Below are 22477 nucleotides of genomic sequence, written 5' to 3'. Positions count from 1 at the left end.
ATAGGCACATAGAGCACACCAGGATGATAGGGAGTGGGATAGCTTGACCTTGGTTTCAGATAAAGCTCGGCACAACATCGTGGGCCGAAGGGCCTGTTCTGTGCTGTACTGTTCTATGTTCTATGTTCTATACTGTGCAGTCATCAGCAAACATCCCCACTTCTGACCCTATGATGAACTGAAAGTCATTGCCAAGCCAGCTTAAGACGATTGAATCCAGAGTTCTACCGTGAGGATAGTTAGAAGCTTTTGGATAGTCAGAAGCTTTTTCCCAGGGTGGAAGAGTCAATTACTAGGAGACACAGGTTTCAGGTGTGAGGGGCAAGGTTTAAAGGAGATGTACGAGGCAGATGTTTTACACAGAGGGTGGTGGGTGCCTGGAACTCATTGCCGGGGGAGGTAGTGGAAACGGATATGATAGTGAGTTTTAAGGGGCGTCTTGACAAATACATGAATAGGATGGGAATAGAGGGATATGGTCCCCGGAAGGGCAGGGGGTTTTAGTTAATTTGGGCAGCATGGTCGGTGCAGACTTGGAGGGCTGAAGGGCCTGTTCCTGCGCTGTAATTTTCTTTGTTCTTTGAACTCCTGCAATGATGTCCTGGGCCTCCAATAATCGGTTCCATCTTCCTTTGTGCTGGGTATGGCTCCAACCAGCAGAACCACGTCCTCTTGACTCCCATTGATTCCAGTTTTGCTCGGGCTCCTCCATGCCACAATTGGTCAAATGTTGCTTTGATGTCAAGGGTAGTCACTCTCACCTCACTTTTGGAGTTCAGTTCTTTAGTCCATGTTTGGACCAAGGCTGTAATGAAATCAGGAGCCGAGAAGCTCTGGTGGAACCCAAACTGAACATCACCGAGGAGAGTATAGCAGTGTAAATGTATTGTCAATAATTATGATATTTTAACGCTTTGCTGATTATTGAAAGGAGGCTGATGGGGTGATAACTGGCCGGATTGGATTTGTTCTACATTTTGTAGACAGCACATGATTGGGCAATTTTCCACATTGCCGGGTAAATGCCAGTGTTGGAACAGCTTGCTAAGGAAAAAAATGAAAGCAAATTACTGCGGATTCTGGAATCTGAAACCTAAAGAGAAAATGATGGAAAATCTCAGCAGATCTGGCAGCATCTGTAAGGAGAGAAAAGAGCTGACGTTGCGAATCCAGATGGCCTTGTGTCAAGGCAGGGGCAGCTGGTTCTTATTGTCGTGGAGTTTTACTTGAGAAAGGATATACTGGCATTGGAGGGGGTGCAGAGGAGATTCACTAGGTTGATTCTGGAGTTGAGAGGGTTGGCTTATGAGGAGAGACTGAGTAGACTGGGTCTATACTCATTGGAATTCAGAAGAATGAGGGGAGATCTTATAGAAACATATAAGATTATGAAGGGAATAGATAAGATAGAAGCAAGGAGGTTATTTTCACTGGCAGGTGGAACTAGAACTAGGGGCATGGCCTCAAAATAAGGGGATGCAGATTTAGGACTGAGTTGAGGAGGAACTTCTTCACACAGAACGTTGTGAATCTGTGGAATTACCTGCCCAGTGAAGCAGTTGAGGCTACCTCATTGAATGTTTTTAAGACAAGGATAGATACATTTTTGAACAGTAAAGGAATTAAGGGTTATGGTGAGCGGGTGGGTAAGTGGAGCTGAGTCCACGAAAAGATCAGCCATGATCTTATTGAATGGCGGAACAGGCTCGAGGGGCCAGATGGCCAACTCTTGCTTCTGGTTTTTATGTTCTTTACAGCACAGTAAGAGGCCCTTCTGCCCATTGTGTCTGCCCCAGTCACCAAGCACCTCTTTATTCTAATCCCATTTTCCAGCAGTTGGTCCATTGTCTTGTATGTTATAGCGTTTCAAGTGCTCATCCTCACAATTTAAATGTTGTGAGGATTCCCATCTCCATCACCTTTTCAGGCAGTGGGTTCCAGATTTCCACCACCCTTTGGGTAAAATAGTTATTCCTCAAATCCCCTCTAAACCATCTGCCCCTTACTTTAAATCTATCCCCTGCTTCCTGACCCCTCTACTAAGGGGAAAGGTTTCTTCCTATTTACCCTATCAATGTCCCTCATAATTCTATACACCTCAATCAGGTTCTCCCTCAGCCTTCTCTACTCTAAGGAAAAGAATCTCAGCCTAAGCAGTCTCTCTTCATAGCTGAAACATTCCAGCCCAGGCAACATCCTGGGGAATCTCTTCTGCATCCTTTCTAGTGCAATCATATTCTTCCTATCGTGTGGTGACCCAGAACTGCACACAGTAATTTAGCTGTGACCGAACAAGCATTTTACACAGCTCTAACATAACTTCCCAGCCCTTATATTCTCTGCCTCTGTTAAGAAAGGCAAATATTACATATGCCTTCTAAACCACCTCATCTACCTGTCCTGCTGCCTTCAAGAATCTTTTGACATACATCCCATGATCCCTCTGGTCTTCTGTACTTCCTGGCGTCCTACCATTCATTGTACGTTCCTTTGCCTTGTTAATTCTCCCAAGATGCATCAGCTCACACTTTTCAGGGTTAAATTCCATTTGTCATTGTCTGCCCATCTGACCAGCCCGAATATATCATCCTATAACCTAAGGCTTTCCTCCTCACTATTATTACACCACTAATTTGCGTGTCATCTGCAAACTTACTGAACCTCCCACATTCATGTCTATATCATTATTGTAAATTACAAACATCAAGGGAGCCAGCAGCAATCCCTGTGGTACACCACTGAGCCCAGGCTTCCAGTCACAAAAACAACTTCAACCATCACTCTCACAAAACCAATTTTGGATTCAACTTGCCAAATTGCCTTGGATCCATGGACTATATCAACTACACTGCTGTCATCTATACACATCAGCTGCACTGCCCTGTTATACATCTGGAGCACAAATCTTCAGTACTACTTCTGGAATATTCTCAGGCCCATAACATTTGCAGTGTCCAGTCCCTTCAGCAAATTCTTGATATCATAGAATCTGCACTGTGTGGAAGAGGCCATTTGGCCCATCGAGCCTGCACCCACTCTCTGACAGAGTATCTTACCCAGGCCCTATCCCCTTCCCTATCCACACTTACCATGACTAATTCATCTAACCCACACGTCTTGGGACACTAAGGGGCAATTTAGCATGGCCAATCTACCTAATCTACACATCTTTGAACTGTATTTAGTGGGTGAGTGGGCAGGAGTTGACTCTATAAGATGTGTAAAAAAAAATCTAAAAAATTACATGGAGTGAACCGAATTGGCTGAAGACTAGAATCCATGATGCTGGGGCCCTCAGGTGGTGACTGAGATGGATCATTCTCTCAACACTCCTGGCTGAATATGGTTGCAAATACTTCAGCCATTGATGAGGTACTCATTATTTCAGCCAATGAGAAGAACATTTGACAAGTGATGGGGTGCAATACTCTACTGGACACAGGAACAGTGTAGTAATCACGTGAAACAGAAGGAGTGGCATAAATCTATTAGGCTGACTTACCTGTTCTTGCACAGTAAACATTTTATAATCCACCTTATTGGCTAATTTATCACCATTTTAAAAAATATGCTATTTTATGTTCAAATAGAATTACAAAGAGATATTTCAATAGAAACAAACTGCTGAGATAAAAAAGACCAAGGCCCATCTAGTTTGTCTTCTATGCTCCTCACAGTCACACAATATGAAAATAATGGGGCTGTCAACTGATTAAAGCAGTCAATCTACAACAGCCTCACATGGATTGTTGTCTAGCCTAACATCCTAACATAGGGCGGCACGGTGGCACAGTGGTTAGCACTGCTGCCTCACAGCACCAGGGACCTGGGTTCGATTCCCGGCTTGGGTCACTGTCTGTGCGGAGTCTGCACGTTCTCCTGGGTTTCCTCCAGGTGCTCCGGTTTCCTCCTACATTCTGAAAGATGTGCTGGTCAGGTGCATTGTCCCGAACAGGCGCCGGAGAGTGGCAACTAGGGGAATTTCACAGTAACTTCATTGCAGTGTTAATGTAAGCCTTATTTGTGATTAATAAATAAACTTTACTTTTACTTTACTTTACATAGACCAAAGAAAAATTAGACCATAGATCAGAGACCAAAGAAAAATTCAATACAATCCTGTCTCTTTATCCAAATAATACATTAAACAACAGTATACCACTGCTTCCCCGTTTTAACCAATTTCACAACAGAAAGGGACTAGTGGACCTAAATACCTGGACATCTCAAACTCTCAAAACTCAAAATAATTTTCTGTTGCTTGTTGTTCTCAGGACACTCTGCTTCTTTTTAATGTTTACAAGTTGAGTATCCTTTATTTGTAAATTCAAAAACCGTACCTTTTTAAAAAAAGACTTTAGTGCAGGAAGTCACTAACGCCAGCAAACAAGAACCCCGCAGACCGCACCCAGCCTTTAGCACGGGCAGTCCAGTTATTCAGGATGGCACCACAGGCAGGAATTTATCGCAGGTACCCATTTAATGTATTTTGGACTATAGCTAGCCTAGGCTTAGGCGATTGTGGTGTAAGTAGGTTTTCTCCTAAATGCGGTATCCAAAAACCAAAGTGATCTGAAATCCGAAAAGTGATTTAAGATAATGGATACTCGACCTGTAATACTGCCATTCAGTGTAGCAAACCATCAAAACAAATCCAACCAGTATCCAGTGTTGCTAATGATTCCAAGGACAAACACAGCAACGAGCCTTGTCTTGCTCGATGTACAAGTTACCATGGATACCCAGGTCATTCTGAGAGATCAGAATGCTCTCTCACTGCAACAGTTCAACATCAGCCCCACTATAGAGCTACCTAAAAAGGCCAATTTTGAGGAGGGATCTATACCCCAAACACCTCTTCAAATCAGTTCCCTCCACAGATGCTGTCTGACCTACTTGACTGGAGCTTTTTCTGCTTACGTTGCAGTATTTTACTTTGTTGTCCACTATACAAAATTGGCTAAGAGACGGAAAGCAGAGAATTTTCAGATGGGAGGAAAATATACGTCCGTGCTCCTTGGGGATCAGGATTAGGATCGCTGCTCTTTTTGATTTATATTAATAACCTGGACTGGGTACACAAGATATAATTTCAAAGTTTGCAGATGAAACGAAACTTGGAAGGTAGTCAAGTGAGAAGGAAAATAATAGACTTCACGGAGTCATAGACAGACTGGTGAGGTGGAAAGACACAAGGCAAGTCAAATTTAATGCAGAGGAATGTGAAGTGATCATTCTTGCTCTGAAAACGTAAGAGGCAATATAAACCATTTTAAAGATTTATAGGGGTGTGTGTATACAAATCAGAGCATGGCGACTTCTTGCAAGCTGTGCCCAGCATACCTCCCAATTCTATCTTTTACTCTCGTTCTCTGCTTCTAAAACTTTATTCTAACTATTTTATTACATTCTGCACTTTCTCCTTTCCTTCCCTATGTATGGTATGCTTTGTCCGCATAGCACGCAAGAATAATACTTTTCACTGTATACCAATACATGTGACAATAACAAATCAAATCAAAATTTAGGGGGCTTTTTAAAACATGCCTAGGATCTTAGCTTTTATTTTACTTTGCCTTTGGCTGCTCAAGCAATGTCTTCATTTTAAAATTCTCATCCCTGCACGATTTTGTCTCGCCTCCACCCCCAAATCCCTCTGCGATACTAGTGCTCATTCAATTCTGGCCTCTTGGGGAAGCCCACTTTTAATCAATCCACCATTGGTGGCCGTGCCTTCAGCTGTGTAGGCCCCAAGTTCTGGGATTCCCTCCCTACACCTCTCTACCTCATTCTACTCCTTAAAAGGTACTGCTATAAACCTACTTCTTTGACAAAGCTTTTGGTCAGCTGACCAAATAGCAGCTCAGTACTATATTTTAGTTTATAATGCTCTTGTGACGACCCCTTCGGACATTTCATGATATTAAAAGTGCTATCTAAATGCAAGTTGTTGTTGGTGGCAATGCATTCTAATCATAGGCAAGAATCTTACATTAATCCTTTATGCAACACTGGTCAGGCCTCAACTAGATTGTTATGTTCGGTCCTGGGCACCACACTTTGTAAGAAGTTTATAAAACCACAATTATAATTATTAGGATTTATTTTTGGTTTGTAACATTTTTGGATTTTATTTTTTAACCACATTTTAAATGAAATCATTCAGTTTGAATTTCTGTTCGTGAGGCAATGGGTAGTCAAGCAGCTGGGGTACTTTGCAGGATGGCAGCTGTTGTTTGTGAGGAACTACACTGAATAGTTTTACAGCTCTAAGTTGCCTGAGAGTCTGGGTTCAGCAGCTCTGTATTTGAACAATTTTTAAAAATTCATTCGTGAGACATGGGTATCGCTGGCTGGTCAGCATTTATTGCCCATCCCTGGTTGCCTGAGGGCAGCTGAGAGTCAGCCACATTGCTGTGGCTCTGGAGTCACACCATAGAATCCCTACAGTGCAGAAGGAGGCCATTCGACACATCGAGTCTGCACTGACAACAACTCCACCTAGGCCCTATCCCCATAACCCCACATATTTACCCGTTAATCCCTCTAACCTACGCATCCCGGGACATTAAAGGGCAATTTAGCATGGCCAATATGCCTAACCCGCCTAACTGGAGCACCCGGAGGAAACCCACGCAGACACGGGGAGAATGTGCAAACTCCACACAGACAGTGACCCAAGCCGGGAATTGAACTCAGATCCCTGGAGCTGTGAGGCAGAGGTGCTAACCACTGTGCCACCACGCTGCTCCATTTTTAGAAAGTCATATGTAGGCCAACCTAGATAAGGATGGAAGATTTCCTTCCCTAAAGGACATTAGTGAACCAGGTGGGTTTTTCCGACAATCAACAATGGTTTCATGGTCATCAGTTGATTTTTAATTCCAGATATATTTTACAAATTCAAATTTCACCATCTGCCGTGATTCGGACCCGAGTCCTCAGAACATTAGCTGAATTTCTGGATTGACATTTTCGCGATAATACCACTCGCCCATTTCCCTTTACTGAAGTGGCTGAAAAGTAGCATCAACTTAGGATGACGTTATCTTCAAACAAAACCCACATACTGATTCAATTGATTAACTATCTTTGTGTCACAGGAAAACAATTCTTTCTTTCCTGACATGATGATAGGAAGTGTTATTAACATTTGTTCTTAATGGCTTTAATATCTGTGGGACGTCAGTTAAAATATATTGAAGATAATGTGATAACTGCTCCTGTATATGAAGGAAACTTGTTACTTGTCCACATTGGAGAGGAAAATCTGGAGGCCCAGGGAACAAGGGTTGCACATTTGTCTGCTTTCTATGTCTGCTTTCTATGCTTTACAAAGGTGGGGCTGAACACGATGACTCGCACCAAAGAGGTGAATTTGGACAATTTCCAACAGAATTCCAGAATAATGAGAATGAGGAATAAAAGTTGGAAAATTGGACTATTTGTTGGCACAGTTTTACCATGGTTTCTGTGGTATGACTCTTCTAAGAGATAGTTCATCGTCACTTCAGAGATAGAAGAGGAGAAAGACATTGTCTGTGCTGGCAACGTTCAAAGAATCCTCAGAACTTGCGGAATTTCCATGTTGTCTTCACTGTTTTTTGTCAAGTATATGTAAAATCTTGCTTATTAAATTCTGCTTGTTCTTAAATAGTAGTTATTTGTATTTGGTTAGGTCGGGCACAACGGAGGATCCAAGTGTTAAAAATTGAGAATTTGGAACTTTTGGAGATTTTGATTAGAAAGGTTGAATACTTCAAAAACCCTAAATTTTACAAAATGTATGAGGTTTATGGGCCTTCAGCTATAGGGAGAAGCAGGAGATTTTCTCCTCAGAGCAGAGAAGGTAAAGAGAACATCTGATGGAGGTGTTTCAGATGATGAGCTGTTTTGATAGGGTAAATAAGAAGAAACTATTTCCATTAGTAATGAGCCAGCAACTGCAAAGAATTAAATGATTGGAAAGAACTAGCAGCTGCATGAGGACTCTTTTTGAAATAAATTATACAGTTAATTATGATCTGGATGGTTGAAGCAAATTCCATAACTTTCAAAAGCAAGCTGAATAAACAATTGAAGTGAAAACATTTGAAGTGCTATGGGATTAATTGGGCGTCACAGTGGTTAGCACTGCTACCTCATAGAGCCAGGGACCCGGGTTCAACTCCGGCTTTGGGTGTGTGTGTGGAGTTTGCATGTTCTCCCCTTGTCTGCGTGGGTTTCCTCCACACCGTCCAAAGATGTGCAGGTTAGGCCATGCTAGATTGCACTAAGATATATAGGTTAGCGGGGTATCTACATGGGGTTATGGGGTAAGCCTGGGTAAGAGTCAGTGCAAACCCGATGGACTGAATGGCCTCCTTCTGCACTGTAGGGATTCTATGGGTAGCTCGACCAGCGAGTCCGCACAGGTATGATGGGCCAAATGGCCTCATCTGCGCCTTATCATTCCACGGTTCAATGCATCGTCCATTCTAGACTGACCTGTTCTATTGTTAAATTACCTATAAAATGACAACAAAGTTAGTTTTCACAAATTTATCAGCACGTCATGTCTGCAACTCATTCATATGCAACGCATTTAAATACAATATACCACTGGGCAAGCTTCCTCTGCAGCAGAGTCTTCTGTTAGAGTGGTCCAAGGCTGAGGCACCTGCGATACATACGTATATAATATGTATGATATGCACCAAGGAAGCAAAATAGAGTGTTACTGAGTGCTATGTAGTGCATCATGGAGTTTAGCTGACTTGACCACATTACAGAAACAGCTTGCTCAGCAGAAATTCTCAGATCAGCCCACAAGCAGCTGCTTTGTGTCAATGTTCGCAGTACAAACAAGGTAGAGATAAGGATGCACTAAGTAGAAAGATCCATTGTGAGAACTCAAGGACAGTGATAAGAGGAACCTGGAGACATCTTCAGACTGTCAAAGGCTGACCATCAGCTGATCATGCAGCCCCATGATGCCCAGCTACTAATTACACTGGACCTATATGTCATGTATGTCAGCAATAACCATTAGGATTGGATTGTGTCCAGCGGGATGGGGTGAGCAACCATAAAAATTTGATGATGATTTGTTCAGTGGAGTTGCACACAGTTAGCCCTATGGCTTCTCCCCGCCAGCGTAAAACTCAATAAAATGTGAGATGTTTCTTGTAAGGGGTATGTTTAAAATTCAGCTCTATTTTATACGGTGCCAATTTGTCTGGGCAATAGGCAGCTCAAGTGTTAAGAATGCAGGATAATACTGATTTTAGTTAATGGTGTGCGTTTGTCTGAACAGAATTAATGTATTTGTGTTTACTTGTGTTTCAGAGTAGAGTTCTGTTAGGTTGATTGACAAGAGACAGAGTCATGTGCTACTGGGAGGAGCTAAGCTCGCAGCGAAGATAGACAGTTTCTCATTTGTTTTAAAGCAGTCAGTTTTCTGCCTGGTCCTGAAAGAAGCAAGAGGCGTCTTTCTGTCTCTCTCCCTGGAGGCTGCTTTTGGGCTGTCAGAAGTCAGGTCTCTCTCTCTCTCCCTTCAGAAATGTTTAACAAGCTCTGGGACTGTTAACAAGTACAAGTATGTTAGTCTGTGTGTTGCTAACTAACTTTGAAGATGGGTTTTAAGTTTATAAGAGGAAGATTGCTAGAATTGAAACCCAGAGAACTGTATCTTGTCATGTTTAAGTATCGTTCAATTGGCAAATGTTAAGCTAATTCATTTGTTATAGTTAAACTCTATTGTCAAAGGAAGTTTGTTTTGATGAAATCTTTCTAGTGTGTCAGTAGAATCACACCTGGAGTGAAATACCTTATTTTCACATTAATGCCAAAATAGCAAATAGTTAGGGTTCAAACTAACTTCATAACAAATTGTGGATGGAGAAAGAATGATTACAGTAATGATGTAACAACAATTGCAGCAATATTGGCTTTTAAAATCAATTGTAACTGAGAATCAAGCATGCTGGGATTGTTGGTCAACTTATAATTAAAAACGGATGCAGATTGTAAAGTTGTTTTGCTGTGGTCTCCTCTGTGAACTGTGACCTGGCATTATAATCCAGGTCAGGCGCTCTAGGGAGCTTTATCAAACAAAGTTTCTTTAAGAATTCAGTTAACATGTAGAAAGAAAATTAACAATAATTTTTACCAATTACAAACAAGAAGAAAAAACAACTGTGATGTTGTATAAACATTGACAACTAAATGAAATGTTCCAACCAAATAAACCTCATTATAAACATACCCTGTCACAGGATTAACACAGAAAACAAGGATGCTCATGTAATGCTGTTGGATTCTGCAGCTTTCTTGACACACACACACAGACAAACTTGAAAGTCAGAACAACTTCCCAAAACACCAGGGAGAGAAAGACAGAACACTACATTCAGCCTGAAGTAAAACACGTTCTAAATAAAACAGCAGCCAGCAGCCCAACTGAAAGTAAAACATAAAAATTGTCCAAAGGCATGTGACTTATCCATTATTCTTTCTCCAACAATTCAGGGCCATAAAAATCCCGGACACTGCATTAGGCCCAGAGTAAAAATAAAAACAACCCCATTTAAACCATTTAAGCAGCAATAAAAGGACTTCTAAGCAGACAGCTCGGGGCCTGTTTATAATTGCAGAGAACATGATGAAAAAAATACATTTCATAAAGGTACAGAAGCGTCACACCTGTGTTAACCAAATATGGGAAGTTGTTTACCATGATTTAGACCTGATGGCACTGATAAGGGATAAATCTTTTTGTCCGACGTTCAGGCTTGGGTGAGTGCTACGGAGTCATTTCCACTGGCTGTTTGAGCAATGTGATCGGTTTCCGGTTACACCATTGGCTGGGTGTCACAGAACTTTTTGGAAGGTTAGGACAGTATGAGGATAAAGATACATGTTCCAGCTCTTTGCTTCTAGCGCTAACTCAAGAGAACAACCATCGCAAGAGTGCCCTGAAGAACATCATCAGAGAAAGACCATGAGGACAGAACCTACGTCGGGAACAGACCTGACCATTTTGTTCTAAACTGGGTAGCATGTGTTTTCTATTAAAGAATTAGAGTTATAAAGTTCAGTAAAAGGGTTAAAGTTCAATAAAGAGTTAAAGTGTTGCAATTGTTGTAAGTTCGGTACCTAAAGTGTTAAGAGAATTTGAGTCGACTCGTCTTTGATTTGTCACATCAAAATGGAATGCTTGGAAAGAGTTTAAATTCATAGTCGAATAACAATACCTTGGGGTTTCTGATCCCGCACCCTAACTGTTCATCGACTAGATCAGCTCGAGTGTTGAGTGGTTCTTCTGAATTCATTCTCGCTAACATTTCAAACCACGTTAGCTGAACGTTGCACTGCACAGAGTAAATTCAAAAACATTTCACTGGACAAGCGAATGGGATTACTAGAAAGTGCCAGTCCTGGATATTCTGTTCATTCAAAGCTCTGCCTATTGCATCATCCCAAATGACGCACCAGTTGAATCTCGCTGACAATGCCACAAGTACAGCTCTTGAAGCAGATCTGATGATATTTAAAAAGAGACAATTACATAAACGGAAAGAAAAACAAGGAATGAGACTGAAGTATGCAACTTCAAAAGTGGTGCCACTCCTGGCCCACGATTGATAAGCTAAAATTCCTTCCAATTTGAAAAGCTGCATTAGAATGTACATTTCAAATCTCCAGCAAACACTGAAACATGCAGATGCACATGTGAATCTTTTGGGTTTTGAATTGACTGGGACTAATTTGTGTTTACTCTCTGTCGATTATGGAAAATAAACTTCCTTAATAATATTTTCCATAATCCACAGAGTCAACATAAATTAGTTCCGATCAATTTAAATCCCATAAGATCCACACGTGTTTCCGCATTTTTCTGTCTCCATTAGATTTCAATTGCTAATTCAGCTTTATAAACGCTAAAGAAACTTTAGCCCCTCAATCTTGAGGCAGGAATGATGCTACATTGGAGTAATCAACGTCAAGCTCATTCCCTGCTCTTCCCACATCCGTGAAGTTTTTTCTTCATGTTTATCAAATTCTATCAGTAATTATATACACACACGACACAGAAGGAGGTTAGTTGAGCTCATACTGGTTCTTTGTTGAGAAATCTAGTCAGATTAATTTCCCTGCTCTATCCCTGTAGCTCTGGAAGTTTTTTTTAAGTTCATTTATTACTGTCACACGTAGGCTTACATTAACACTGCAGTGAAGTTACTGTGAAAATCCCCCAGCTGCCACACTCCGGCGCTTGTTTGGGTACACTGAGGGAGAATTTAGCATGGACAATGCATCTAACCAGCATGTCTGTGTGGGAGGAAACCAGAGCAAACGGAGGAGACCCATTCAGACACAGCGAGATTGTGCAGACTCTGCACAGACAAACGGCCCAAGCCGGGAATCGAATCAGGTCCCTGGCACTGTAAGGCAGCAATGCTAACCACTGTGCCATATTTTTCTTGAGTGCTCATCCAATTACCTTTTAAAATTTTTCATCGTCTTGGCTTCCATCATGCTCGTAGGCAGCGAGTTCCACATCACCATAGGCTGTCTTAAAAGTAACATCCCCCTGCATCACTTGCCCAAAGCCTTAAAACGGCATCCCTTAGTCCTTGTACTGTCAGCCAATGGAAACAGCTTTCCCTTGTCTATCTTACCTAAACTGTCAAATTCTTAAACACCTCTATCAAATTTTCTTTGCTCCAAGGAGAACATCCTCAGCTCCTCCAACCTATGTACATGCATCAGATGTTATAGTGTCCACGATATTCCTGAAGCAGAAAACACTAAAGAAGTGACCAAAGTGACCAAAATAGAATGCTGAGGTTGCACCACAGTTTAGATAAGATATCAGTTTCGATAAGATAGACAAGGGAAAGCTGCTTCCATTGGCTGACAGTACAAGGACTTGGATCAATTTCAGCAAGGACATAACACTCGTTCAAAGGCTTCATTGGATGGTTTAACTGAATTTTTTAAATATAGAAACCATAGAAACCCTACAGTGCAGAAGGAGGCCATTCGGCCCATCGAGTCTGCACCGACCACAATCCCACCCAAGCCCCACATATTTACCCACTAATCCCTCTAACCTACGCATCTCAGGACTCTAAAGGGCAATTTTTAACCTGGCCAATCAACCTAACACGCACATCTTTGGATCCAGGTGTATGTACAAATTCCATAAATATAGTGAGAACCACTTAATCCCTGGAATAATTTTAATAACAGCTGGCAATAGCGATTTGAACAAGAAAATTGAATGGGCTTCAGCAGAATCCTTAGATCAATCTTAGATTAAACTTTGCAGGAACACTGATGGAGATTTATCTATTCTTGAAGAGTCAGAATGAAGATTGTACATTTACAATTGAAAGCAGGTGAAAACTCCCTCCCAATGGTTTTGCAGATTACATCTTTAAGTATAAAGAGGAACTTAACTCTGAAAGCTAGACCTCCCTTAGGTTTACCATCTTCTTTCACGTTTAAAAAATATTTTTTAAAAAGGGATACATGTATGCTTTCTGCCACTGTTTGCACAGCCTGGATAATTCTGCTCGAGATCAGGGGCCAGCTAATGTGCCAGTGCTTAGTTGATAAAAAGGGACGTGGAAGCAACTACAAAACGCTAGCACATTAGCTAAAACATGTTGTGCATAACTTGTGGGACAGCCATCTTCATGGTGGGAGGCTCTCAAAAGCACAGTCTGTTTCTGCTGAATGTAAATTATTCTTTAATGTAAAAAGGGTTCTTACCAATAACTTGAAATTAATCTGACAAGCTTTACTCATCTCTCAAATGTACACCCTGGGGTTTCATTTAAGGGAATTTGGGCCAGTTAAAGAGAATATCACACTTTATGTTGTATGAGTGTAGGATTCCCTGCCAGACATAATAATCTTCATAATATCACCGTTGTGTATCCTTTGTTTGCCAATTGCAATTTTAATTCAGCATGAATCCAAATTTCAAACATCTTATTCCTTCCGCCTCATTACAGGAAGGATGTAGAAATTATTGAAAGGGTGCAGAGAAGATTTACAAGGATGTTGCCTGGATTGGGTGGCATGCCTTATGAGGATAGGTTGAGGGAGCTCGGTTTTTTCTCCTTGGAGAGACGAAGGATGAGAGGTGACCTGATAGAGGTGTACTAGATGTTGAGAGGTATAGATCGGGTGGATTCTCAGAGGCTTTTTCCCAGGGCTGAAATGGCTGCTACGAGAGGAACAGGTTTAAGGTGCTGGGGAGTAGGTACAGAGGAGATGTCAGGGGTAAGTTTTTCACTCAGAGGGTGGTGGGTGAGTGGAATCAGCTGCCGTCAATGGTGATGGAGGCAAACTCGATAAGGTCTTTTAAGAGACTTCTGGATGAGTACATGGGACTTAATAGGATTGAGGGTTATAGGTAAGCCTATATATAGGCCTAGGTAGGTAGGGACTTGTGGGCCGAAGGGTCTGTTTGTGCTGTAGTTTTTCTATGTTCTATGTTCATTTTATGTGTTAAATGCTTGCATCAACTTGGGAGATAGCATTATGTAAAATAATAAATTACTTTTAACAGTTTTATCATAGAATCCCTGCAATGCAAAAGAGGCCATTCAGCCCATCAAGTCTGCACTGATTCTCTGACATTGAGTATCCTACCTAGGCCCTCTCCCCCACCCTATCCCTGTAATCCCACATATCTCCCATGGCTAATCCACCTAACCTGTACATCTTTGGACCCTCCATCTGATTTGGTGAAATCTCCCTGACCCAGCGATTCCTCCATTTAAGTCCAGCAGCTGTTTTACTTATTTAAAAACTTCTCAGAATACGTGCAATCCTCACTCTGTACCGGAGAAGGGGCAACGGTCCGAAAGCTCATGCTACCAAATAAACCTGTTGGAATTTAACCTGGTGTTGTAAGACTCCTTACTGTCTCTGTACCTGAGGTACTTCATTATATTATTTGTGCATTCGCCTCTGCCTAGTGAATAAACATCTTACGTAATATGTTCCTCATTTTCACTGTCAAAAGTTTTTTTGGCTTAGAATTAGAAAATACAAAATAAATCCGTAAAGGTTTGAAAAATGTGAGGCATCTCATCAGTAATAAAACACATGCCCACTTCAAAAAGCTCAAATATTCATTCAAAGACCTACACAATCTGACCTGTATGTGTAGCTCTTATGTTGTCAAATATGCCACTCCGTTTAAAAGACTTACATCTCTACAGCACCTTCCGTGACCACAGGAAGCACCAAAGCGTTTTATAGCCAATAAAGTACTTTTGAAGTTTAGTCACTATTGTAATGTGGAAAGCACAACAGCTACCTTAGATACCGCAAGCTCCCACAAACAGCAATGTGATAATAACCAGATAATTTGTGATGTTGACTGAGGGATTAATAATGTAAGAAGTTTAACCCAGTCCAACGCCGGCATCTCCACATCAGGATTAATAATGGCCAGGAGATCAGGGAGATCTCCCCTGCCCTTTGAATTGCTGTCTCCACATCTTTGAATTGCTGTCATGGAGTTTTTCACATCCACTGGAAAGGTCAAATGAGGCCTGAATTTAACATCTACACGATAAACAATACCTTTTCAGAGTAGCACTCCCTCAGCACTGCACTGGAATGTCAAGTCTTGTTTTTTAAATTTATTTATCAGTGTCACAAGTTGGCTTACGTTAACACTGCAATGAATTTACTGTGAAAATCCCCCAGTCACCACACTCCAGCACCTGTTCGAGTACACCGAGGGAGAATTTAGCATGGCCAGCACGTCTTTCAGACTGTGGGAGGAAACCGGAGCACCCGGAGGAAACCCACGCAGACACGGGGAGAATGTGCAGACTCCACACAGACAGTGACCCAAGCTGGGAATCGAACCCGGGTCCCTGAAGCTGTGAAGCAGCAGTGCTAACCACTGTGTTATGTTCAGACACTGAATTGAACTATTCCAATGAGTTATTAACTCAAGTGACAACACTTTTAGGCACGAGTGAGTTAGAATCTGGATCTTTTAATCTATTCTAACTCACTCGAACATGAATGAGGAAAACAATTCATTCATGTCACTAATATTCCAGCTCCCCCTCACTGCAAGGCAAACACAAATTGCTAACACAAGTCGGTGGCGATACAGCACCTGCTGACTCATGTTTTACAACAAACTGTATTTGAAAGTGGCTCAAAAGCTGCATCAGCTGATGGGGCGAATTCAAGATGGCGCTGGAGCGAGGCAACCTCTTACGAGCTGTGCCCAGCATACCGTCTAATTCTATCTTATACTCTTGTTCTATGCTTCTAAAACCCTAATATAACTCTTATCTTTCTCCACACCCTAGCTATGACTGTAACACTACGTTCTGCATCCTCTCCTTTCCTTCTCCCACATGTACTCTATGAACGGTATGCTTTGTCTGTATAGCGCGCAAGAAACAATACTTTTCACTGTATACTAATACATGTGACAATGTATGCTTTGTCTGTATAGTGCAAGAAACAATATTTTACACTGTATACTAATACATCTGACAATAATAAATCAATTCAAGATTTTGAATCCCTTTCCGCAGCCCCCCCCGCCCCCCCCTCGATTAAACCAGAAAGATCTTGCGTCTGGGGTTTTACTTTGGCTGTGCACAGCCCCCACATAAACTCAACCCAAAAAGTCTAAAAGGACACAGTCTGTGATGGCTGAAGCTGTCACCCCCAACACCAAAATAAACCTGAATTAAACCGGCAGAGGGGGTTGGGGATAGTGGAGACGTTATTGTATTTGTGGCAGGGCTGGTGGATTGGGGATCCAGTGAGTTCCTGCCGGAATCTCCCTATTATAGTTCAATGTGGGGACCAGATCCCCTTTCAGTCCAGTGGCCATGAAGCGGTGGCAAACCTCTCCTGCTGATGGGGATTCAGCCTCTGCTCTGGTTTTGGGGGTTGTTATTGTTGCTGCTGCTGCTGATGTGATCAATGGCTGCTGAGAATTGGCCTCATTTATCTCACAGTCCCCTCAACTCAAAACATTAGGAAAAAAGGACACAGTTTCTGACTGCTGAAACCGTCACCCCCAGAACCAAACTAAACCTGGGTTGGCAGAGGGGGGGAATCAGCCTGGCAGGAGGAGGGGGGGGGGAAGTCAGCCTGGCAGAGGGGGGGGGGAAATCAGCCTGGCAGGAGGGGGGGGGGGGGAAGTCAGCCTGGCAGAGGGGGGGGGGGGAAATTAGCCTGGCGGGGTGGGGGGGGGGAAGAATCAGCCTGGCAGAGGGGGGGGGGGAAATCAGCTTGGCAGAGGGGGGGGGGGGGGGGAAATCAGCCTGGCCAGATAGGGGAGGGGGGGGGGAAATCAGCCTGGCCGGGGGGGGGGGGGGGGGGGGAAGAGATCAGCCTGGCAGGGGAGGGAGGGGGAGAGATCAGCCTGGCAGGGGAGGGAGGGGGGGAGATCAGCCTGGCAGGGGAGGGAGGGGGGGAGATCAGCCTGGCAGGGGAGGGAGGGGGGGGAGATCAGCCTGGCAGGGGAGGGAGGGGGGGAGATCAGCCTGGCAGGGGAGGGAGGGGGGGAGATCAGCCTGGCAGGGGAGATCAGCCTGGCAGGAGGGGGGGGGAGAGAATCAGCCTGGCAGAGGGGGTTGGGGGAAATCAGCCTGGCAGAGGAGGGGGGGGGGAAATCAGCCTGGCAGGGGGGGGGGGGGGGGAAATCAGCCTGGCAGGGGGGGGGAAATCAGCCTGGCAGGGGAGGGGGGGGGGGGAAATCAGCCTGGCAGGGGAGGGGGGGGGGGAAATCAGCCTGGCAGAGGGGAAGGGGGAGTGGGGATGTAGTATTGTTGGCAGGGCTAACTATTCACCCCGGGCTGTGGAGAGCTCCCATACGCAGTGCGGCGGCTCAAATCAATCCTATTGTCAACTGCTTCCCAAAATATATAAATATATAGAACCAACACACTCTTGCTTTTACTCACACAGCCCCAAGCTCTGTTTAAAAACACATTCAGAAAGAAATGACCAATTTCCAGCTCGCTGAAATGTAAATATTTTGACAATAATAATAAATAAACACAGCCCTGGATACTGCGTCAATTAGTCAGCAGCCCGTTATAATGTCAGGCTGGAGAGAGGGATCCACCCAACCTCAGAGAGAGAAATGAAATCGCTTCTTACCTCGTCCTGTCAACAGGGTGAAAGTGGCGCACAGAAAGACAACTCTCAGGGCGTTCGCCATGCTCGGGAGATTTGCTGCCTTTGGTGAAAGTGTTGCTGAGATTGGGGAGGGGGCTGCGATTTGCAGCAGATTGTTTCGGGTTGAAGATCAAGTTGCTGCAGGTTTTTTACACGCACTCAGAGGGGGCGGTTTGTTGAGCTGGAAGTGTCAGGTTCAAGAGCCCGGGCTCTCACTCACTCCAGCCTCCTTCCTCCGCGTCCTTTTTCCGACTCACTCCCCCGGCCATCTGACACTGAGTGACGCTCAGCGTCTGCACGCCGGGGAGAGAGAGAGAGGCGATCACAGACTAAACACACACAGACTGGACTCACAAACACACAGTGAGGCAGACACACACATAATGAGACACACAAACACAGAGACAGATACAGTGAGGCAGACACACAAACTCAGAGACACACACATAGACAGAGATACACACAGAGACGAACACAGATACAGAGAGACAAGACACACAAGCACAGAGATACAGACAGGCACTAGACGTGACACAGTGAGACAGACTAGACACCACACACAGACGGTGAGACAGACACAGCCTGGCTGGCTCAAGCACTCCACACACTGACACATTGCAGTTCTATTTAATAATCCTGTTCCATCTTACCAAGTTTCTCTTGTTAGGCTTTTGTATATATCCAGCCTTGCAAACATTCAGTGAATTCCCCTTCCTGTCTCCCACCTCCCCTCTCTCTGTACAATTCCACAGTAGCTGGTTTTAAAAATTATACTCTGCAAACAACAGAAAATCCTCCCAGCGTTAAATACTCCTGTCAACATAGGTAAGGAATCTTGATTTTTTTTAGTATTCCCCCCCCCCCCCCCTTCCGTTTGGGGCATTACTGGAGACACAAAAGGCGCTACAGAAATTCATGTCTTTCTTTTTAAACAGGATTATTTTAAAAAAAATAACAACTGTCAACACTTTAGCTCAGGAATGATGAGCTGACGCAACCGGCCAAGTGCCGAAGCGACAAGCGGAGCATTAGGACAGATTTTAAAACCAGCTGAAGTGAAAGTTGCACTTTATAATGTAGCTGTTCTCTGCGTTATTTCACACTCTAGAAATCAACTGGCGCTAGCCATTAGTGGTGAGTTATCAAAAACAATCACAGAAAAAGCTGGAAAATCTGAGCAGGTCGGCAGCATCTGTGGAGAGAGAATAGAGCCAACGTGTTGAGGCTGGATGACCCTTCATCAGAGTAGTGAATTATCGTTGATATTAGCTGACAAAGTCAGTCGCTAGTTATAACCATCCAAACACCATTTTAGAATCGGCTGTGTGGGCATCAGCTTCCATTCTCTCTTGCCTATTTTCCTCCTGGTCTGAGCTGGGACTATTACACTGGGCGAGAGCGGCATGGTGGCACAGTGGTTGGCACTGCTGCCTCTGTGCCAGGGACCCACATTTCAATTCCCAGCTTGGGTCACTGTCTGTGTGGAGTTTGCACGTTCTCCCTATGTCTGCGTAGGTTTCCTCCGGATGCTCCGTTTCCTCCCACAGTCTGAAAGATGTGCTGGTTATGTGCTCTGGCCATGCTAAGTTCTCCCTCAGTGTACCTGAACAGGCCCCGAAGTGTGACGACTAGGGGATTTTCACAGTAACTTCATTGCCTATTTGATTTGATTTAATTTGATTTTGATTTGATTTATTATTGTCACATGTATTAACATACAGTGAAAAGTATTGTTTCTTGCACGCTATACAGCCAAAGCATACCGTTCATAGAGAATGAAACAAGAGAGTGCAGAATGTAGTGTTACAGTTATAGCTAGGGTGTAGAGAAAGATCAACTTAATGCGAGGTAAGTCCATTCAAAAGTCTGACAGCAGCATGGAAGAAGTTGTTCTTGAGTCGGTTGGTACATGACCTCAAACTTTTGTATCTTTTTCCCCACGGAAGAAGATGGAAGAGAGAATGTCCGGATTGCGTGAGGTCCTTAATTATGCTGGCAGCTTTGCCAAGGCAGCGGGAAGTGTAGCCAAAGTCAATGGATGGGAGGTTGGTTTGCGTGATGGATTGGGCTACATTCACAACCTTTTGTAGTTCCTTGTGTTATTGGGCAGAGCAGGAGCCATACCAAGCTGTGATACAACCAGAAAGAATGCTTTCTATGGTGCACCTGTAAAAGTTGGTGAGAGTTGTAGCTGACATGCCAAATTTCCTTAGTCTTCTAAGAAAGTAGAGGTGTTGGTGGGCTTTCTTAACTATAGCATCGGCATGAGGAGACCAGGATAGGTTGTTGGTGATCTGGACATCAAAAAACTTGAAGCTTTCGACCCTTTCTACTTCGTCCCCATTGATGTAGATAGGAACATGTTCTCCTTTACGCTTCCTGAAGTCGATGACAATCTCCTTCATTTTGTTGACATTGAGGGAGAGATTATTGTTGCCGCACCAGTTCACCAGATTATCTATCTCATTCCTATACTCTGTCTCATCATTGTTTGAGATCCGACCCACTATGGTGGTGTCGTCAGTAAACTTGAAAATCGAATTGGGGGGGAATTTGGCCACACAGTCATAGGTGTATCAGGAGTATAGCAGGGGGCTGAGTGGGGCATTGGGTTGAGGATGATCGTGGAGGAGGTGTTGTTGCCTACCCTTACTGATTGTGGTCTGTGAGTTAGGAAGTTCATGATCCAGTCCCTGAAGGAGGTGCCAAGGCCCAGGCCACGGAGTTTGGAGATGAGTTTCATAGGGATGATGGTGTTATTTGTTACACTAATAAATAAACTTTAAGATAGAGGTGGGAGGTGAGCCAAAAATAACGGTTTGTGATGTTTGGGCCTGTGCTGACTAAATCCTAACCAAGCGTCCAGCCCAGGTTGAAAGACAGATTTTTCTTCCTTGCTACAGTGAGACTGACACAACCTGGCTGACTCAAGAACCTCCATCCTGACCATCAAACCCCACCCCCATACACCTTCCAGTCCTGGAAATCCAATAACTATTCTAACTGTTGGAGACATGTTCTGATTCTAATGGAGCAGCATGTTCTGAAAGAATGTTTCTTTACCTCGACAAACAATTCTCACCCATTGCATTGTAGTGGGATTCCATCGTGGTCCTCACAAATCCTCTCTGACCTGGTGTGTTGCTCTGCTATTCGAGCTAATATTTTAAATTCCTTGCAGATGAGAGGTGTGGACTTCAATGTAAAGTACTATTTCCCTAAGGATTAGGATATCACCAAATTCCCAAAAGCTTAACATAAAGTTTTTGGGCAACACAGTGGTTAGCACTGCTGCCTCACAGCGCCAGAGATCCGGGTTTGATTCCTGGCTTGGCTCACCGTCTGTGTGGAATTTGCACATTCTCCTCGTGTCTGCGTGGGTTTCCTCCGGATGCTCCGCTTTCCTTCCACAGTCTAAAACACATGCTGGTTAGGTGCATTGACAAGTGCCGGAGTGTGACGACTAGGGGAATTTAGCAGTAACTTCATTGCAGTGTTAATGTAAGCCTTACTTGTGACTAATAAATAAATAAACTTTAAAAAAAACTTTTCTAAAGCTGTTGGATTTTCTCTCTCTTTCACTCTGGGGGATGTCATTGCAGCTAACATTCCCAGCGCCCCATTTCCAGTTGGTCCAATCATAAATAAATGGCTTATCTCGTAATCAAAGCACACACTGGGGGAATGGGGGACCTTTCACACTGGGAGCACATGCTGATTTCTTTATTCATTTGTGGAACATGGGCGTCGCTGGCTGGCCTTCATTTATTGCCCTTGAACTGAGTGCCTCACTCGGCCATCTCAGAGGGCAGTTGAGAGTCAACCACATTGCTGTGGCTCTGGAGTCATGTGTAGGCCAGACCAGGTAAGGACAGCAGATTTCCTTCCATAAAGGACATTAGTGAACCAGTTGGGTTTTTCCGACAATCGACAATGGTTATCAGTAGAATCTTAATTCCATATATTTTTGATTGAATTCAAATTCCACCATCTGCCGTGGCAGAATTTGAACCCGGGTCCCCAGAACATTAGTTGAGTTTCTGGATGAATAGTATAGCGATAATACCAGTAGGCCATCGCCTAGCACAGGATGAGAAAAGTGAGATAAGGTTATCTGACACGATCTTTAGTAAGCTGAATGAAGATGGAGGGAAAGAAAGCCATGTGTTTAGTTTGAAGAGATTGATCAAATTACAGTACGAATTAAAGCAAATCTATCAAAGCAGCTTTACTTGGAATTGGAGGTTCAGTGTATTTCTGAATTTTATTATAAAAAGGATTACATATTAAGGAGAAAATGGCATCC

General features: G+C 43.4%; 1 protein-coding gene across 3 annotated transcripts in view; it reads right to left on the bottom strand.

Moving 5' to 3' along the window:
* The window catches only part of LOC144493012 (CD99 antigen-like protein 2), a 154963-nt gene extending 136496 nt beyond the window's left edge, over nt 1-18467 (bottom strand). The window contains exon 1 of one of the 3 annotated variants that reach the window (XM_078211803.1): nt 18154-18467. In XM_078211803.1, the coding sequence (XP_078067929.1) occupies nt 18154-18214 (61 nt within the window). In that variant the 5' untranslated portion in view covers nt 18215-18467. The remainder of the gene's footprint in view (nt 1-18153) is intronic. The other 2 variants (XM_078211801.1, XM_078211802.1) reach the window with 2 other exon arrangements.
* Nucleotides 18468-22477: the final 4010 nt, after the last annotated feature.

This window comes from Mustelus asterias, chromosome 4 (genome assembly GCF_964213995.1).
Source record: "Mustelus asterias chromosome 4, sMusAst1.hap1.1, whole genome shotgun sequence".
NCBI classification, from domain to species: domain Eukaryota; kingdom Metazoa; phylum Chordata; class Chondrichthyes; order Carcharhiniformes; family Triakidae; genus Mustelus; species Mustelus asterias.
The sequence above is the reverse complement of the archived record's forward strand: the minus strand, read 5'-3'. Positions and strand labels throughout refer to the sequence as shown.